The sequence below is a fragment of the Triplophysa rosa genome, linkage group LG4, assembly GCF_024868665.1.
Source record: "Triplophysa rosa linkage group LG4, Trosa_1v2, whole genome shotgun sequence".
Classification (NCBI taxonomy): Eukaryota; Metazoa; Chordata; class Actinopteri; order Cypriniformes; family Nemacheilidae; genus Triplophysa; species Triplophysa rosa.
In genome coordinates this window covers 14,736,308-14,756,159 of record NC_079893.1, presented here as the reverse complement: position 1 = coordinate 14,756,159, position 19,852 = coordinate 14,736,308, and the positions used below count along the sequence as shown (strand labels likewise).

The window sequence follows — 19,852 nt, the reverse complement described above, 5'->3', positions numbered from 1 at the left end:
ACTGTACTTAAGTACACTTTTTGAGTATTTGTACTGAAGTATTACTTTTTCTGTTTACTTTTTACTGTACTTCACTACATTTGAATGACAAATATCTCACTTTTCATGGCACAAAAAATGAATTCCTTGGCCAAACCTCCCCTCGCTCCCACGTTTGGGAGAGACTATTGTCAGTTGCTTCTAATATGACACACCTGAAGCAACTCACCAGGTGTGTTAATTATCGAGACATTCACAACATTTTGGGAGAAAGCGAAAGAGTTCAGTTGTGTATACTTTTCCCATATCTGATTTACTTATTATAAGCAAAAGATGTAATTACATTTATATCTGATTAATCGGGGGGAAAAAAACGCCCAACTAATCGATTATCAAAATAATCGTTAGTTGCAGCCCTACTGTAAACCCCATCATGTCCTGCCATTTATTTTGCCCCATTACAGTTATAAAAGCATTAAATGGTTAATAAGGACACTTGACTAGATTAGCATTGGCGCTAACAAATTAACACGCAAACAGGGATGTTTATTTTAATGTAACCTTTAACTTAACATATGATACAACATTCATAATGCAAACGCTAACAGAATTAGAAACTTACTGCTTGAACTTGTTCAAATAAATCCGGATGTTTCCTCCTTTCACCACAAAACTCCGTTCGTTTTCTTCGTGATATGACTTCAATCTGAAGTTTTTCTGCGCGCATCTCTTGTGGATGGAGCTGTTCTTATCCACTCATCACGTCTTATTGCGTCTATAAAAAGTTTCCAACTGACAACCTGTCAGACAGAGCATCAGTACCCTGATGAAAATTAGGTACCGACTTGGACCCGAAGTACCGGGACATTTGACAACACTAGTCATACTGTATCTATGTAAAATAACCTGTTCTGTTTAATATACAGGTTTGTGGCTCTTCGTTTAATTTTTTTCACCATTGTAATGTGATATTTACATTGTACTGTGATCTTTTTTAGAAATATCTAAAGGATTTGTTATAAATCTATAATCATTGACTCGAATCGAATCGAGAGCTTTATGAATCTGAATCAAATCGAATTGTAACATCAGAATCGATACACAGCTCTAAGTGCTACCAAGGAAAAAGTTAAGTTCGAGTAGGTGTCGACCGATTATCGCTTTGGTCGATTATCGATGTCGATATTAAGCATTTTTATGATTATCGACATCGGTCAATTTCAAAGCCGATTTGCCGATAAATTAATTTATTTGTGAAATGCGCTATTTGGCTCTAATGCAGCCTCATATTGTTGTATGTTGCAGTGCCCGCCCACCGCCTAATCTGATTATCTGAAAGTCACGAGTCCGGCCAATCAACACCTGAAGAGTCTGAAAGGATTGCACTGAAAGCGTTTGCTAGCTCGAGCTGCTTCAGTGATCGCGCATCAGTTGACGGAATAGGCATTTGCACATTTTTTTTTAGTAATGCCAATTCACAAATACAACCATTTTAAAGCATGAAGTACTACATCTTCATCTTTAGTCAGTGCACGCACACACTGGACACAGCCGCCACTCAAACTGCTAGCAACAAGTGTCAATTGAGTTATTTTCGCAACTTATTATGCATAAATGTTCAGACACACACGTTATAATGCCCGTCTTGGCGAGTTTAAACATAAGCACAGTCGGTTGTCTTCAGTGAGTAAATGTGAACAGCATCTGTAATAAGTGTTATTCCTTTGTCTTAACGTGCCGCCACATCTTTTTTTATTACTGTGGAGAAAGATTTAAATACTCCAGTAATTTTGGTCATACAAATACATGAGTCGAATAGCATATGTCTAAAGAATGTTTGAAGTGTCTACTTTTAAATGATCCAATTAATATTCTCTGAGTATGTACTATGTATGAAAGTAAAACGGGTACAGTTTCTCCCTCATTAGCTCATTATGTGATCACATCCTTGCGTATAGCGCTCCAGTTCACATGATCTGCGAAAGCCCCAAACAATGGCACAACAAAACAGCAAGATTCTTTGTCAAATATGTTGATTTTACTTCGCATTTGGCCGATGTCACGGTGCACATGTGCGGTGGATCTTCAGACAATCCTAAACAAAGAGGAAACATTCCGTTTGAAAAATCATCAAGTGGAGCGCGTTCTTTCTGACGAGTATTGTTTCTTACTGTTTATCATGGTGTTACTATAGTAAACGTGTAGTAACCATGGTTTTTGGGGAGAGTTTTTGTCAGAGCTCTTGTTATTCTTGATTTCATTTTTACACCAGACATATACAGTATATATACAGGTGCTGGTCATATAATTAGAATATCATGCTTCCTGCTGCTGACCAACTTTATGGAGATGCAGATTTCATTTTCCAACAGGACTTGGCACCTGCACACAGTGCCAAAGCTACCAGTACCTGGTTTAAGGACCATATTATCCCTGTTCTTAATTGGCCAGCAAACTCGCCTGACCTTAACCCCATAGGAAATCTATGGGGTATTGTGAAGAGGAAGATGCGATATGCCAGACCCAACAATGCAGAAGAGCTGAAGGCCACTATCAGAGCAACCTGGGCTCTCATAACACCTGAGCAGTGCCACAGACTGCAGGCAAAAGGAGCCCCAACTAAGTATTGAATGCCGTACATGCTCATACTTTTCATGTTCATACTTTTCAGTTGGCCAAGATTTCTAAAAATCCTTTCTTTGTATTGGTCTTAAGTAATATTCTAATTTTCTGAGATACTGAATTTGGGATTTTCATTAGTTGTCAGTTATAATCATCAAATTAAAAGAAATAAACATTTGAAATATATCAGTCTGTGTGTAATGAATGAATATAATATACAAGTTTCACTTTTTGAATGGAATTAGTGAAATAAATCAACTTTTTGATGATATTCTAATTATATGACCAGCACCTGTATATATATTGGTTCAAAATATTGGTTATCAGTCCACTTGATCTGTAATAATAAACAATATTGGCATCGGCCATTAAAAATGCATATCGGTCGACCCCTAATTTCAAGCCCTGTTCTCTATTTATTTGTCCGAGTAAAGTGACATTAAAATATGTCTATTGAGTTTGTCACACAACAGAAAAGTGTGTTATTAACCACCCAGCCAAATTTGAATGGAGAATAAAACATCCAAGTAAATAAAATAAATTATCAAAATCTTGGAAAAATAAGCAGGACTCTCTGTTCTCAAATGCTGCGGATGTGTCCGCTGTTGGCGCTGAATTCATGCCCACTCGCGTCGCTCAACCGGAGTCCCCAGCCCAATAGGCTATATGTGAATTATGGGAGGATTTGAATTCAAATACGTGCGATATTCATCAACAGATAATTCACAAGTTCACTTATGCAGATAATAATGCAGGTTAAAAGGTACGCGTATTTGGCGTGCTGTCCGGGGATAGGGCTCAGAGCCCGTCGGTTTCTTGTGAACTCTGAGTACTCTCCCCCTGTCGGTATTAGCCTGAACCCAGAGCGCTCCCCCATTGTCCTGTGGGAGAAAACCGTCTCGTGGTGAGGAGCCGGGATGGTGGAGGGATGCCTGAAGACTGTAGAGAGAATGCAGGTGTTCACATTTGACTTCTTTTTTGACAAGAAAAAGTTGACAATGGCGCTTTTTAATAAATATTTAGAATTATATTTTGTATTATAAACTGAGAGCGTCTTTGCTATAACTAATCACATATTTAAAAACTACAATACTAATTTCTCGTTAGAAATACAATCAAAAGTTACTGAAAGTTAAAATTAAACTTAAATTTATACAAAACAATGCTCCAACGGGCGTTTCTGCTGCCATAAAAAAAATTCTATCTTGAGCGTTCTCGACCAATCACGTTCCTCTCCCATGTTGTTATGGAAATTACAGGTCTCTGTCATTGGTTAGCTGTGAAAAAGGTAGCTAACCAGCCGGGTAGATTATCTGCTCATGCTCGTCTCGAAATTTGTTAATTAAACATCATTCACTGAAGCATGTTGTGATCACACGTAGTGATCCTCCTTCCGTTCACGTTATTCTCCTCCATCCATTTGTGTCTGCGTTACCATTTGCTTGTTATTTTGCGTAAGATTTGTTTAGTTGGGCCGAGTGAGAGCGTGAGAGAACCTGAAAGCGTGTGCGTGAGAGCTTACAACCCTGAGCTTGTGATTGAGCAGACACCTGATGCAAAAAAAATTCTGAACAGAGAATTGGTGAAAAACGGTTTAACTCCACAATTCAGTACTACATACTTCTGAGTCTTTGTAATGTTTCATCAATACATTTCTAACATCTATAATGTGTTTAGAAACCATTTTCAGAATTCTCTTTACTCTAACTTTAAATATTATGTATGCAAGTTACCTTTGCATGCTATTCAGTTATGTATGTTCTTATGTTATGTATTCAGTTGTTCTGTATTTTGACTGCAACTGTCATGCATCCTGGTTCCTTCACTTCATCATGTGTGCCACCTCTTTATAAAAAGCATCATTTTGTGGGCCTTACTGTTAACATGTTAAGTTCCCTTTTATATAATGCACTTTGGTACGGTGTGCTTCTACACTAGGGCTGCAGCTATCGATTATTTTAGTAATCGAGTATTCTACTGATTTTCGGTCGATTAATCGGGTATTCGGATAATAAGTACGTTTTCTTTATTAAAGAGCAATACTAAATATACAAGAGAAATTAAGACAGGTCTCTTAAAATGAGCAACTAATTTGTTTCCTTTTTAGAAAAATTTACATATTTATTGCTGAAATTGCATACATTCATATCTGTGAAAACTAAACCCATTTACTACATTCCATTGCCATATTACATTCAAAATGCAATATAGGCCTAATACAAATGTATAAATATGAAATATTAATAAAAATAGAAAGAATAATTTCAAAGGTAAACAACTAACTTCAGCTTATGCATGATGCATTTAGTTTATCTAAATTAGTTTGTTTCTTTTTTAACATTAAATAGTAATATATTTGTCCACATAAAAATACCGAGTTAATCTGACTTTTATTTTGGCAGGTCGTCGGAAGACGCTTATTTTTTAGGGCGTTAGCTTCACTCAGTAAAATGTGCTGAAGTAAACTCTCAGAGCAACTCTGGAGATTAAGTTTATGTCCTCATTCAGCGCAGACGCAGACAAATTCATGAGCGTCACACGTGTAGCATGTTAAACTGTGCAGTTCATTCACTCAGAACAGACAGATGACGTGTAAATAACAGGATTCGGCATCCACAAGTCCGCATGTAGTTTTATGGACTCAATGCAGCCGGAAAACAAGTTTTACTCGAAAAATAGACTAAAACCAAGTAAAATAGCAGTTCACCATTTCAATAAGCGATCACTTTTTTATCAGCATGAGACATGCGTGTGAACAGACTAACATGCGTGTGTCTCACGGTTAATGCGTAAGACTTGAGAGCCCTGTAACAAAGTTTAGCGGGCTGTGCGTCAGTAATAACGGTCCGTGGGGAAACGCAGTGCTCCGTGTGTACTGTAGTTAAATGGATTAAACGAGGCTTCGAGGCAACACAAATTGCCTCGATGATTTTTTGTATTGAATAACTCGAGTTACTCGAGGAATCGTTTCAGCCCTAAGCTGTCACAAAACCCGCAATGACTTTTACGGGAAAAATGAATATTTCTTGAGAATGTTTCGGGTTTTTTGTTGTTTTGCACCAAGCTGTAATGTTACACGCAATAAAGGTGTTAACCGAAATAAACGTTGTGTTTATTGGAAGTAACATGGTAGCAGAGGATGGTTGCTAGTTATAAAGTTCCGCCGAAGTTTGATGAAGCCAGGCCATACGAGTGTTGGAAAAATGAAGTTAATATCTGGACACGGATTACCGATCTCGACAAAAAGAAACAAGCCCTTGCTGTCGCTTTGTGGCTTGAAGGGAGAGCCCGTGAGATGGCGATGGAAATACCGGCAGAGGATTTGGACAGTAATGACGGTATGGAAACGCTATTGGCAAAGCTAGACAACGTGTTCCTAAAAGAGGAAAAAGATCGCGCATATGAAGCATATTCTTATTTTGATGGCATAACGAAGAATAGTTCCGTTTCTACGGTGGACTACATAATTGACTTTGAGCAGAGATACAACCGGATGAAAAAGTACAATATGACGCTTCCAGATGCAGTGCTAGCTTTTAAGCTATTGGACACGGCTTGTCCCGACGAAAAAAGCAGACAGTTAGCATTGACGGCATGCACCGAATTAAAATTTTCCTCCATGAAGTCGGCCTTAAAAAGGATTTTCGGAGGGAAAATGACAGGCTTGTCAAACGCTATACAAGTGAACAGACGTGGCGTTTACACAGAGGAAGACCAGAAGAGGAAACGATACGCGACATTGCAAAATGGACACAAAGCGCATTAATGCTAGGGATGTAACGATTCACCGTGAGCCGGTTGAAAATCGTTATAATGAGTGACGATTCAAATCGGTTGAGGTGTGAACTGAATCGCATACATTTTTTGAACAGCAGGGGCCGCTATTTTCACTGCAAACTAAACGTGGACATGCTGATATTTCTTAAATGCAAAAAAATCCAAGAAAAGCTCAGACAGTATTAGTTTGTTTATATTAAAGAGACTTTTTCTATTATTAATTTGTTATAAAATTGCAGTTTAGTTTTGTTATTTGAAATAAAACATTAATTTTATATACAAAGAAACGTGAAGCATTTAAGAAATAATGCAAGGGAAGTTGTTCATTTCTAATTTGTTTCAACTCATTTTGTAAAAATAAATCGTGAGTAAATCGTGAATAAATCGCATCGTGAGATCAGAATCGTGAATCGCATCGCAGAGCTGAGTGAATCGTTACATCCCTACTGGGACTAATCACGATAAGGGTAAGCAATCATGTCATTTGCACTGAGCAATTTATGGCTGATAAGTCTGTCCTCATAAGAGAACTGAACAAGTAAAAATTACTGAAGATGCAAATGTGGAGGAATGTAACATTACATTGTTTACAAAGGCCTCAATGTCAGATGCAGAGATATTCATGACGGAATCACTGGGATCAGCGATTATTGACACTGCTTGTACCCGTACTGTGTGTGGGGAGAAATGGCTGGAAAATTATGTTGACGGCCTCACCCAAGACCAACTCAAACAACTGATGCAAACAGAAACTCCCAGTTGCAGACCATTTCGGTTAGGAGATGGGAATTTGGTATATGCCACAAGAAATGTGAAGCTGCCTGCTAAAATAGGACTGACAAAATGTCAAATTGAAACTGAAGTTGTAAAGGCTGACATTCCACTACTGCTGAGTAAAACGTCACTGAAGAAGGCAGGGACCATTTTGGACATGGAAAAAGACAGTGCAGTGATGTTCAAACAATCCATTCCTCTTGAATTGACTAGTTCTGGACATTACTGTGTTGATATCAGAGACTAAGAAGTTACAAAAGATCAAGCTGAAGAGGAAATCCTAACGGTGACAGAAAATATGTCTTCAGGTGAGAAACACAAAGTTCTTCTGAAGCTTCATAAACAGTTCGGTCACGCGTCAGCAGACAGGCTACAGAGGCTCATGCTCAGTTCTGGAAATAATGACAAAGAATGTTTCACTGTCTTACAACAAATAGTAAATGACTGCGAAGTATGCCAAAAGTACAAGAAAACAAAGCCAAAGCCTGCTGTTGGATTGCCTTTAGCTTCAGAATACAATGAGACAGTGGCGATGGATCTACATGAGTTAGAACCTGGTGTATGGTATCTTCACATCATTGACCATTTCACACGTTTCAGCGCTGGAAACATTGCGAGAACAAAAAAGTCATCTGAGATTGTCAACTCCATCATTCACTCCTGGATTAGTGTCCATGGCGCCCCCCAGAGGCTGTACAGTGACAATGGAGGCGAGTTCAATAACGCAGAGATCAGAGACATGGCAGAAAACTTTAACATTGAGACAAGAACAACAGCAGGATACAATCCTTGGAGCAATGGACTATTTGAGAGACACAATCAAACACTCACCGAGATCATCCAGAAGGTCAAAAGAGAAAATGGATGTGACTGGCACACTGCCCTTGATGGGCCGTCATGGCTAAGAACAGTATGTTGAATGTTCATGGATACAGTCCATATCAGCTAGTGTTTGGACAGAATCCTAATCTTCCTTCTGTTTTGATTGATAAAATACCTGCTCTGGAAGGTACCACTGTGAGTGCTAGAGTAGGAAAACACATCTCAGCTTTACATGCTTCTAGGAAAGCATTTACAGAGGCAGAGTGCTCTGGGTGCATTTGAAGGGCACTACGTAAGCAACGCAGGCCTACAGATGACATGTATGTGACAGGAGATAAGGTCTATTACAAAAGAGCAGATTCCCCTGAATGGAAGGGACCAGGGGTAGTTATTGGTCAGGATGGAGCTGTTGTTTTTGTAAGACATGGGGGGATTCTTGTTAGAGTACATCAATCTAGGCTCTATAAGACAAACACACAAGATCAGGAACCTCAGAATATTCAACCTGTGCGAGACAACAGTCAGTCAGCAAGTGAGAAAGAAAGCTCAAACAATCTGATAGAAAGCTCAGATAATGAAGAAGACACAGATAGCGAACAAGAAAACAACAGCGATAGAGAAGTCGATACAGAAGAAGGGGTTAATTCTAGTATGACACAAACTACAACAGATCACAGTGTTTGTTTAAATCCTGATGCTTCTGCTGGGGTAAAATTAAAAAAGGGACAGACAGTAGCTTTTGTGAAACAAAATGGTGGTGGTCTAGAGAGAGCCAAGGTTTTAAACAGAGCTGGCAAAGCCTCTGGAAAATACAAAAACTGGTTTAATCTGCAACATATTGAAAATGATGGTAGTGTGGGACAAAAGGAAACAGTAGATATGTCATATGTTGATAATCTTAACATGGAATCAACCGAAAGGGAGAGTGATGTACTTATAACAAAAGACATTTCATTTGATGCAGCCAAACACTATGAAATAATGAATTGGTACAAAAACAATGTTTTTGAGGAAGTTGATGATGCAGGTCAAAAGTGTGTATCCACCAGATGGGTCTGTAGTCTCAAAGACTCTCCTAATGGTATTGTGCCTAAAGCACGTCTTGTAGCCAGAGGTTTTGAAGAGCTTAATAATGATGGGCTGCAAAAAGATTCACCAACCTGTGCTTCTTACTCCCTTAGGATATTATTTGCTATAATCTGTCAAAATAAGTGGCAAGTCCATTCTATGGACATCAAATCTGCTTTCTTACAGGGTATGCAGTTATCCAGAGAAATCTATGTCAGGCCCCCTCCTGAAGCAGAAAAGAGAAATGTTCTGTGGAAATTAAACAAGTGTGTTTATGGCCTTGCAGATGCATCATTGTATTGGTACCACAAGGTCAAAGAAATCATGGTGAGCACAGGGGGTAGAGTGTCTCAAGTAGATCCAGCAGTATTTTATTGGTTGGATGATCAGTGTGAAGTTACTGGGTTACTTGCATGTCATGTTGATGACTTTCTATGGGCAGGCTCACAATTCTTTTCAACAGATGTAATCCCCAAGCTAAAGTCTGCATTTCATGTCGGACGTGAGGAACATGAAAATTTCTGCTATGTGGGAATGGACTTTGCTACTATTGATGGTGTAGTTCATGTACATCAGCACACTTACATTGAAAACATGCAGCCTATTCACCTACAAGCAGCACGTGCAGTACAGAGAGATGCCTCTCTTAATGAGACTGAAAAGGAGCAGCTCCGGTCAAAAATAGGACAAATACTATGGGTCGCAAGACAAACCAGGCCAGACATTATTTTTGATGCAAGCAGCTTGGCGTAAACTTAAAAACTGCTACAGTCCAGTCTATCCATGAGACAAATAAGGTCATCAGAAAACTTAAATCGGAAAAAGTGACACTGAGGTTTCAACATTTGGGACACAATGATGCTCTGAACTTTATGGTTTTCAGTGATGCTTCTCTTGGAAATCTCTCTGATGGGGGTACTCAGGGGGGGATGTTAATCTGTCTTATTGGAGAGGGAGGAAAGTTTTCCCCTCTCTGTTGGCAATCTAAACGTATCAGACGTGTGGTGAGGAGTACTCTGGCAGGAGAAACCTTGGCCCTGTCAGATGGTATAGATAATGCTATTTTTCTGGCTACTCTATTTTCTGAACTCACAACAGGAAATGCTGAGCTGAATGCTCCTCCATTGGTCTGTGTTACGGACAACCACTCTTTGTTTGAGTCACTTAAGTCCACAAAACAGGTGACTGAGAAACGACTTCGACTGGAAATAAGCAGCATTAAAGAGTTCATAAAGAGTAAAAAGATAAAGAAAGTACTCTGGTCGGACACAAAAACTCAAATTGCTGACTGTCTTACCAAAAAGGGAGCGTCTTCCCTGGGGCTATTGAAAGTACTTAGTGAAGGGCTGTGGTGCTATTAAATAGCACTGTGAAATATACAAAGTTTGTACACATTCAAGTACATATGTAACAACTGGTTTGTTGTGGTAATTGTTGCTTTTGTTATGCACATGTTATTTATATTTTTCTTTGTTTAAAGGATTGGGAGATTGTTAACATGTTAAGTTCCCTTTTATATAATGCACTTTGGTACGGTGTGCTTCTACACCATGCACTACGGTACAGGGGACTGGGCAAGCGCATGTACCGGGAAAAATGTACTTGAGCGGGTCTTGGGGGGAGAAGCGGTGTTGTGCTAGGTTTTGTTGTTTTTGCACCAAGCTGTAACGTTTTACACGCAATAAAGGGTGCTAACCGAAATAAACGTTGTGTTTATTGGAAGTAACGTTACAAACCTGTAAAATACTAGTGTGGAGTTTTTTTTACAGTATTCGCTCACCCAGGGCTTAAAGTTTTCCGGCACCGTGCCGGATCTCCGGCTTGCAACGTTTGACTGCGGAAAAAAGATTTACATTTTTAAAAATATTACATTTAAAAAGCTTCTTGATATCAGTTCGAGTTGATAAGTTCGCCTACCAATGGTATGAGAAGAACACGGCTATCACTCTCAACCAACCAAACATTACTAGCCAATCAGAATTAAAATGGGGCGGGTCTTGGTTGCCGGAGTGGAGACGTCACGTTGGAGAGTGCGTTAGCAAGCGAACAGTTGGCAGGATCGAGAGTAAGTTTATAAAGCCTAAGCGGGGGGCAGCTTTTAAGTCCATTATGACAAATATGACATGCACAAATGGGAGACTGTGACATAAAGATCGATAACTTTGTATTGTTTCGGCAAATTATAAAGTGTCTAAATCGTTTTCAAACTTTTTCGCAGCTTATTGCACCTGTCTCACGGAGTTAATGGTCGTTTTTGTCTGAAGTGAGCGTAAAAAGTTGAGAAAGAAAACGGATGTCAATACATTAGTGACAGCAGCCTAATATTCCTGCTGTTCTATGTGGTTGAAATGACTCAAACAAATGAAAAGAAAACCACTCACTGCTGACTCCGTAACCTTTGTAGCTTTAATAGGAATTTATATTGTTTTTGTTTCACAGTTTGTAGTGCAAAATTTGCCAGTAGGAGTTTAAAAATGGAAAATAAATCTGCCTTCACTAATCATTATTGAAAAAATAAACAAGCTCAAAAAGGTGATCACTTTAGCTTTTTTGAGGGCTCATTTATGCTAACCTGCTTTGACCAACTGTGATCTCATCACTATGTGTTGTGGATGTGACTTGTGCCATATCATCACCATTAATACCTATGAAACTAATGATTAAATTACTACTAGGACACAAAATAGTTTAGTACAGTACAAAATTCATCATGGATCTGGTCACTTTATTTTGCTCTCAAAATGCCACCCTCGATAGGCCAAAAAATGTGAGTCTTGTTTGTTTTCTTTTTAAAAAGTAGGATTTTTATTATGATGAATTTGGTTGAATTTGATTTAAGATATGTTTTTATATACCATAATTGCATAAAACTGGTTTTGTGGATTATAATTATGCCCCCACTTCTTTCGAGTCATTCTGTGATCCTTACACATACCATCAAAGTTTACGCCTGTCTGAGAAGCTCAAAAACTGCATGTTACTAGTTAGTTTCAAGGAAATAATGTTTAAATGTTGTTTTTGTTTGACAAATAACCTTGCGTATGTGTCTACTTTCGCAACCCTGCAAAAGCATCTTTTTGGATAAACCGTTTATTCAGTTGTAAAATGTCATCAGTATTGCCCCGCTTGTCTGAGGTCTCGCTTTCCTGGTGCAGGAAAACATGTCTGTGAGTGAGCGGCAGACAGCAGGGAGAGGCCAAAGACACTAAATGGAAAGCCTACAACCTTTAGCCAAAAAAGCGAAACGGCTGTGCTAATGCCCTGGCTTCGGCTCTTTAAAGCGTTATGAAACGCTAAACAACATTTATTTAGATGTTAACAGAGTTGGTTGTGTTACACCTCATAGAAAACAATCCTAGCAACTGTAATTTTTTACTGTAGAGAAAACTAGTTAATTTCGAACTTTCACGCTATTTTTGCCTTCCGGGTTTAAAATTCTCATCTGGCCAACATCAAAGGATGTGACATGGCGATGTACTATAGTACATTGATGACACGTCGGTGTCTAATAATTATTCATGAGACTGTGCTTTCTTGACCAATGAGAAGACATTTCTCCTAATTATTCATGACAGCACCTGGTGTGTTTCTATCTGACCCTTCAGAGAGAGGCGTTCATGGCACATGATAGTAATCTGATGGATAAATTAAGAAAAAGAACAACACTTACCAGGAGTTGCAAAAGTACATATTCTGATAATTATAAATAAAAGTATATTTTTATTAGGGATGTAACGATACACTGCTTTGCCGATTCAATACTATCCCGATACTTGTGTGCCAATTCAATATATATTGCGATTATTGAGTATTGCGATTATATAACTATTGCGAGTCGATATTACAATTTATTGTGATTTTTGCTTATTAAAGACTAGGAAAATACTTGATCATACCATTGAAGAGACTGTATATCCGGGCTATTCAATTGGCGGCCCGCGGACTGAACCCAGCCCTCGATGTAATTTGTTCCGGCCCTTCAAGTAGCATAGTGTGAAAAATAATCTCTAGAATAAATTTAGTTCAGTCGGGAACGGACCCTACAGTACTGAAGTGACGCGCGCCTGTTCCATTCAGCACGAGCTGCAGCAACACCAAGCAGGAGTCACGTGACGTTAGGCGAGTAGCGCGACACGCAAGCCTTCTCTCCTGTGGGACGCAGTGAACAGGACGATGACGGATAACTTTTATTAGTTTCATTTCTGACATTTTGCTAGCACGAATAGGACCACCATTTCAAAAGTACAGAGGCAAGGGCGGAGAACAGCGCGTCGGAGAATAGCGCCTGTATAGGTTAATGTTGTTTCACTCACTGAAGTTTCCTTTTTTGTTATGCAGTTTTAAAATACAACACATGAACATGTTTGAATGTAGAAAAGCCTGCTTGAGCATCTTACAATGCACCGATGTTGTTGTTGTGCAGTTTAACATACAACATCAGCATGTTTAAATGTAGGAAAAAACTTTCTGTGTCTTATGTGGCAAAAATGTAAAAATACAACATACACGGCCCTAAGATTGAATCACAGATTTCAGGCATTAAACAGATTTTGCTGTATAACGCGGAATGGCACAAAATCTTTCAAATGTATTATGTAAGATTCTATTATTTCTATTTTTATTTTCCCCTGTATGGTTCAACGTACTGTATCTTCTGCAGGCTTTTAATATCGTTTATAAGTGAATACTGTAGTATACTGAAGTATTTTTTTCATGTGGGCAAATATATTACTATTGTATAGTGAAGGACGGAAAATGCAGAAAAATTCAAACAGAAAAAACGGAATTTGGGAAAAAATCTAACGGATTTCTTATTGTTGTTGTGTCATCCCTCATATTGCAAGCCATATCTCTCCGGCCCCTCATTTGAGATGCTTTTCATAAACTGGCCCTCATGACATAATATACAGCAGTGCTATTCAATTAGTTTGAGTCATATTAACAAAAACAATGCATCACATCTTTCTGAACCTTTATTTCAGGAGCATACACATACACAGTGTATATTTTAGAGTACCTTGAACCATGAAACTCAGATGGCAGAGTTTGCATACCTTTTTAGTCATGTCTAGCGCTGTTTTTCCCGGTAAAGTGTAAAATCCAAAGTGTTTCCACACTTGGGATTTGAAACGTGAAGGTGCCGAAATAATTTCCGAGCTTTGATCCGCTGACTCGGCCATGATTTTTGCGTCCTCGTGCCATCTTTAAACGGATACGACGTCGTCTAATACAGATACAAACATATGCTTTACGCCTTCTGTTGGAATAAAAGTGGTAACTCCACCACTGCTTGGAAGTAAAATAAAAAAAATAGATTCTGAGATAAACCAATCGATTTTTAAATCGTTTTTAAAAGAATTGCGATAGTTAGGTGAATCGATTTTTCCCAACACCCCTAATTTTTATGTGAAAACGCTATATGCGGAATATATGTGGGGGAAGGGCTTCTCCACTTAAAGTGATAAATACATGACAGTTGTTGAAATTTTTGCAATATGCTGTAGGGCTGCAGCTATCGATTGTTTTAGTAATAGAGTAGTCTACTGATTTTTCTATCAATTAATCGGGTATTTGGATAAGTACTTTTTCTTTATTAAAGAGCAATACTAAATATACAAGAAAAAATAAGACGCGTCTCTTAAAATGAACAATTAGTTTGTTTCCTTTTTAGAAAAATTTACATTTATTGCTGAAATTGCATGCATATCTGTGAAAATTAAACCCATTTAGTACATTTCATTGCCATATTACATTCAAATTGTAATATAGGCCTAATACAAATGTATAAATAAGAAACATTAATAAAAATAGAAAGAATAATTTCAAAGGTAAACAACTAACTTCAGTTTATGCATGATGCATTTAGTTTATCTAAATTAGTTTGTTTATTACTATTAAATAGTAATATATTTGTCCACATAAAAATACAGAGTTAACCGGACTTTTATTATGGCAGGTCGTCGGAAGACGCTTATTTTTTAGTGTGTTAGCTTCACTCAGTAAAATGTTCTGAAATAAACTCTGAGCAACTCTGGAGATGAAGTTCATGTGTTCATATCCTCATAAACTGCAGTTCATTCACTCAGACACGCAGAACAGCCAGATGGCATGTGTAAATAACATGATTCGGGATCCACTAGTCCGAATCTAGTTTTATGGACTCAATGCAGCCGGAAAACAAGTTTCACTCACAAAATAGACTAAAACGAAGTAAAATAGCAGTTCACCATTTCAATAAGCTATCAGTTATTTATCAGCATGAGAAATACGTGTGAGCGTGTGAACAGACTAAAATGCATGTGTCTCACGGTGAATGCGTGAGACTTGAGAGCCCTGTAACATGAATAGAGTTTAGCGGGCTGTGCGTTAGTAATAATGGTCCATGGGGAAACGCAGTGCTCCGTGTCTGCTGTAGTTAAATGGATTAAACGAGGCTTCGAGGCAACAAAAATTGCCTCAATGATTTTTTTGTATTCGAATTACTCGAGTTACTCGAGGAATCGTTTCAGACCTAATATGCTGTATTAAAATGTTTAGAAATGGGTCTGAAGTTGCAGGACACAAAACTATGCGATGACATCATAAATGTTAATTAGCCTATGACACCATCCAGCCCCACTCTTCTACAAAATCCTAGCAGAAACACTGTAGTTTATTGTTGTAAATGAAAACTGCACACAATGTCCAATAATTAAAAGGTCATCTTATTTATTTAGATTTCATTTGTGAGTTATTAAAAATGTAACTATGTGTAAACTAGGCAAGTATTATCAAAATATGGATTAAATTAATCTGATCGAATCGCAAACATTTCTGGGGTATCGGCAAATATGGAATCGCTGGCGGATAATATCGATATGGCATCGTATCGTGATGAACTGTTCAATTTACACCCTTACAGATCAATAAGCGGTATTGTTAATAGTAATAATTCTGTTAAAATCTTAATGATACTCATTCCTATTTATAAAGAAATGGCTCGAACATTGAATAACATGAGGCGGCTGGTCACCGGTCCCGGCCTTTGGTTGTTATCGCACATGACTTCTTAAATAGTGTGCGAGTACTGATGTGAGTTCTCTTGCGTTTTGCGCTTAAATATTTAAATTGGCAATGCTGGAAGGCGCATGCAAAAGATGAACTTTCGTGATGTGGCACTGGCCCAAATGGGCAAGAGCAAGAGTTCCGTTTACTGTCCCAAGCATTGTTCACACTGGCTCCTGGCCAAGCCAGAACTCATTGTCGAGTCCTAAAGGAGTAAAATGACATAAGTAAAAGTAAGCAAGTTAATGTGAGATCATTATAAAACAAAGGCAGTGCATGACCCCTTTAAGAGTTAATTGTATAGTACAGACCATGTAGAAATACAATAGATTAACATCCATTTGGCTTGACCACAGACTCATTGTAGAAACTGGTTAAAGACTGGAAACTGCAGTTACGGCAACGCATGTCGGTACACACATGGAACTCCGTCAGAAGGAAAAGGCTTCTCTGGAGCTTTCCACAGGTGCTTGAAATTCTATTAAAGACATGTTGCTTGGAATGTACCTGATCTGGTCAAACAATTGACTTTTGATGTGTGTTTAAAGGTCAGCCGAGAGACCCACTGGGGATCTCCGAGAGAGGATGAAGAATAAAAGACAAGATGTAGATGGTGATGCGCAAAAAAGAGACACAGACGAGCCCACTTCGCCCACAACCAGAGTATGCCCCCTTCCCCAAATAACCTGCATTTTGTTACAACATTTGCTAGATTTCTCAATCATTATATGTGATATGAAAAATTATCATATGATCATTTAAAGACATTACATTATAGTAGCAGATAGATTTTACCCAGCATGAAAAATCCATGAAGTGGATTAAGACACCAATAGTTTGTTTGTTTTATTTTCATATCATTAAGTATTGCCCTGTAACTGTACAGGCCAAAGTAAGGCTTTTTGCGGTTAGTTTTAATCTGTACATTTTGTACACACAGTTTTTGTAAAAAAAAGTTGTATTTTGTGTGTATGTGTCTTGGTCAATGCAGACTTCTGTGTTTGGCTTTTTCTTTGTACGTCTCTTCATAGTTTTCTTTTCTTTGTTAACGTCAGTCTTTTTTTCACATTTGATTGATCAACAGGATACACCCTTTCTTACAATGGCAGAAAACTATCAGTGTATTGGGATGTCATCCTACAACAGAAATTATAGATCTGGTTATGACTTAAGTAGAATCTTCAGATATAAGGTTTAGAGTCAATTTCACTAGCTTTTGCAGAAGGTCTCAATACATCTCTCTTCTTTAGGATTATGACTTTGTCCTTCAAAGGGATTGTTCACTTAAAAATGAAAATTCTGTCATCATTTCCTCACTCTCATGTAATTTCATACCTGTATAAATTACTTTGTTCTGATAAACACAGAGAAAGATATTTGGAAGACTGTTAGTAATTTTCAGTTCCGGAACATCATTGACCATCATAGTTGACTACTAAATGGTAGTCAAAGGTGCCCCAGAACTGTTTGTTTTCCTAAATTATTTAAATATCTCATTTTGTGTTCAATAAAACAAAAAATAAACAACATTTTTCCCTACTATGGTAGTGGATGATTTCCCAGAACTGAAAATTGCGGACAATCTTCCAAATATCTTTCTCTGTGTTCGTCGGAATAAAGATATTTATACAGGTTTGAAGCAATCTGAGGGCGAGTAAACGATGACAGAATTTTCATTTTTGGGTTGAGTATCCCTTTAATCAGATCTTTCTGTTCTCTTGCGGTAGAATTTCAGTAATGTCTCAGATAATGCACACACACCCAGTTAGCTTTTAACCCTTATGCGGTATTCGTTTTAGGGTCTGCAGTCATGGTCTTTGGGGTCTCTAGTAGGGCTGGGCGATATATATTGCGTTTCACGCTAATTATGTGTCTAAATCGATTCTGAAATCGATTCGATGTTTTATGCACAGCTCTTCTGTGAACTACGGCTCTTTGATCAGTAGGAAGTACTGCGTGATCTAAAATCACTACGAGATCGAGTCGTTTGTAATGTACATTTGAAAAAGCAACACTCTTCAAACATCATCACTATAAATATACTTTATTATCATGAAAATACCTGAAAAGGTTTGAAGAACAGCGATAGAATATGACCACTGGCATTTCCTGGAACTAATTGTTCTTCTGTTTCTCATATTCGGAGTTTCTGCGCAAGAGCGCCCTCTGGCTTTCGGATGTGGTGGTTTTAACCGTAAGTCATTGAGAAACGGAGAGCATAAGAATCGCACGATATATCACCCAGCCCTAGTCTCTAGAGATAATTTTGTAACAAAATATTTTTTTAACCTAATTTTACTCCGTTCATTAATGTTTTTACTCTATATTTGTGCTGTTTTGGAGGATTTTTTTTCAATGTATATAAATTGGATGACATGGTTTAGTGTAAGATTTTTAGATTCCCTGATAGTTTTTTTAGATTCATATCTACATATTATGAAATCACAATTATAACAATAAAAAATACTTTTTGTCGAAGTTTTGAATTTTTTGTACTGAAAAAATCTGTTTTTCAATAATGTTACATTACAATTAGAATCAAACCTGAACAAGATTTTACAAAGAGAAAAATTGGAGTCTTTGGAGTTTATCATGAATTTCAATCATCTGTTTTTCATACATTTATAGTTTTAATCTAACATGAACAGTTATATCACATATTGAGTAGGGCTGGGTATCGATTCTGATGATTCGATTCCGATTCACAAGCTCTCGATTCGCTTCTCGATTCGAGTCAATGATTATAGATTTAATACAAATCCCATAATGTTTCTAAAATAAATCAGTAAATGTCAGATTACAATGGTGAATTAAGAAATGAAGAACCACAAACCTGTATATTAAACACTGTATATTGAAACGAAACAGTTGCATACCAGGATCAGGTTATTTTACATTTAAGATACAGTATAAAAAACAAAATTTCACAAAATTATCTGTAAAGAGAGGCTGCAATCATGTGAACCGCTGCCTTTTATGTGAAGGTGATGTTAAATTCGACGACACACCCGCATCCGTCATGTTAATTATGCAATGAACGAACTATATTCTCCCTTTTATAACATCCACCCGCTATAAAAGAAAAGTGACATCTAGCGGATAGTAGTAGCAATAACATTCACGTTAATGAATGTTCAGTGCTTGCGAAGATGAAAGAAAAAAAATCGATTCACAGCTTTTGAGAATCGATATTGAATTGACTGCATTTAAAACAAACAATTAATCGATTTTTCAATATATTTTTGCCCAGCCCTAATATTGAGTACCAATACAATACACATGATGTTGTAACCGAATGAACTGTGTGCTGCATGTGAGTCACGGAACTTTATGCCTGAGCTGCATTCACATGACTTTGTTTCCAAAACAAATGTGCAGAACCAGACAAAATACTCTTAATAGCGGAAAAGGTAATCTTCCTCAAACTCTTTGATCTCAGTATTTGAACCGTCTGTGCTCGTCTCTCCCTCTCTCTCTCTGTGTGTGTGATCATTTTGCATTGTGGATGTTTTTTGCATTGTTGGAAGTGTGCCACTTCATTTATGTCTGTGTATTTTGTGTCGTTTCTAATTTTGAGAATGAATTTTGTCCTTTTTCTAAGCAGGGTCTCCAGAGACCCCGAAGACCATGAGTGTGACTTTAAAACTAACATAAAATTGAATAAAAGATATGCCAATTTTTTATTTGTAGATCCAGAAAGTGTTGACCACCGTACAAAGTCTCATGTCATTTGGACACCGAAGACCATGAGTGTGACTTTAACACT

The 19,852-nt window shown here is 37.7% G+C and overlaps 1 protein-coding gene across 4 annotated transcripts in view; it reads left to right on the top strand.

Moving 5' to 3' along the window:
• Positions 1-19,852, top strand: part of zc3h13 (zinc finger CCCH-type containing 13) — a 127,940-nt gene that overhangs the window by 40,034 nt on the left and 68,054 nt on the right. For 2 of the 4 annotated variants that reach the window (XM_057331020.1, XM_057331019.1), the window contains exons 3-4: positions 16,443-16,552; positions 16,635-16,749. The exons of 1 other annotated variant lie outside the window; for it this stretch is intronic. In XM_057331020.1, coding sequence (XP_057187003.1) covers positions 16,443-16,552; positions 16,635-16,749 — 225 coding nt within the window. The remainder of the gene's footprint in view (positions 1-16,442; positions 16,553-16,634; positions 16,750-19,852) is intronic. One more of the 4 variants, XM_057331023.1, reaches the window with a different exon arrangement.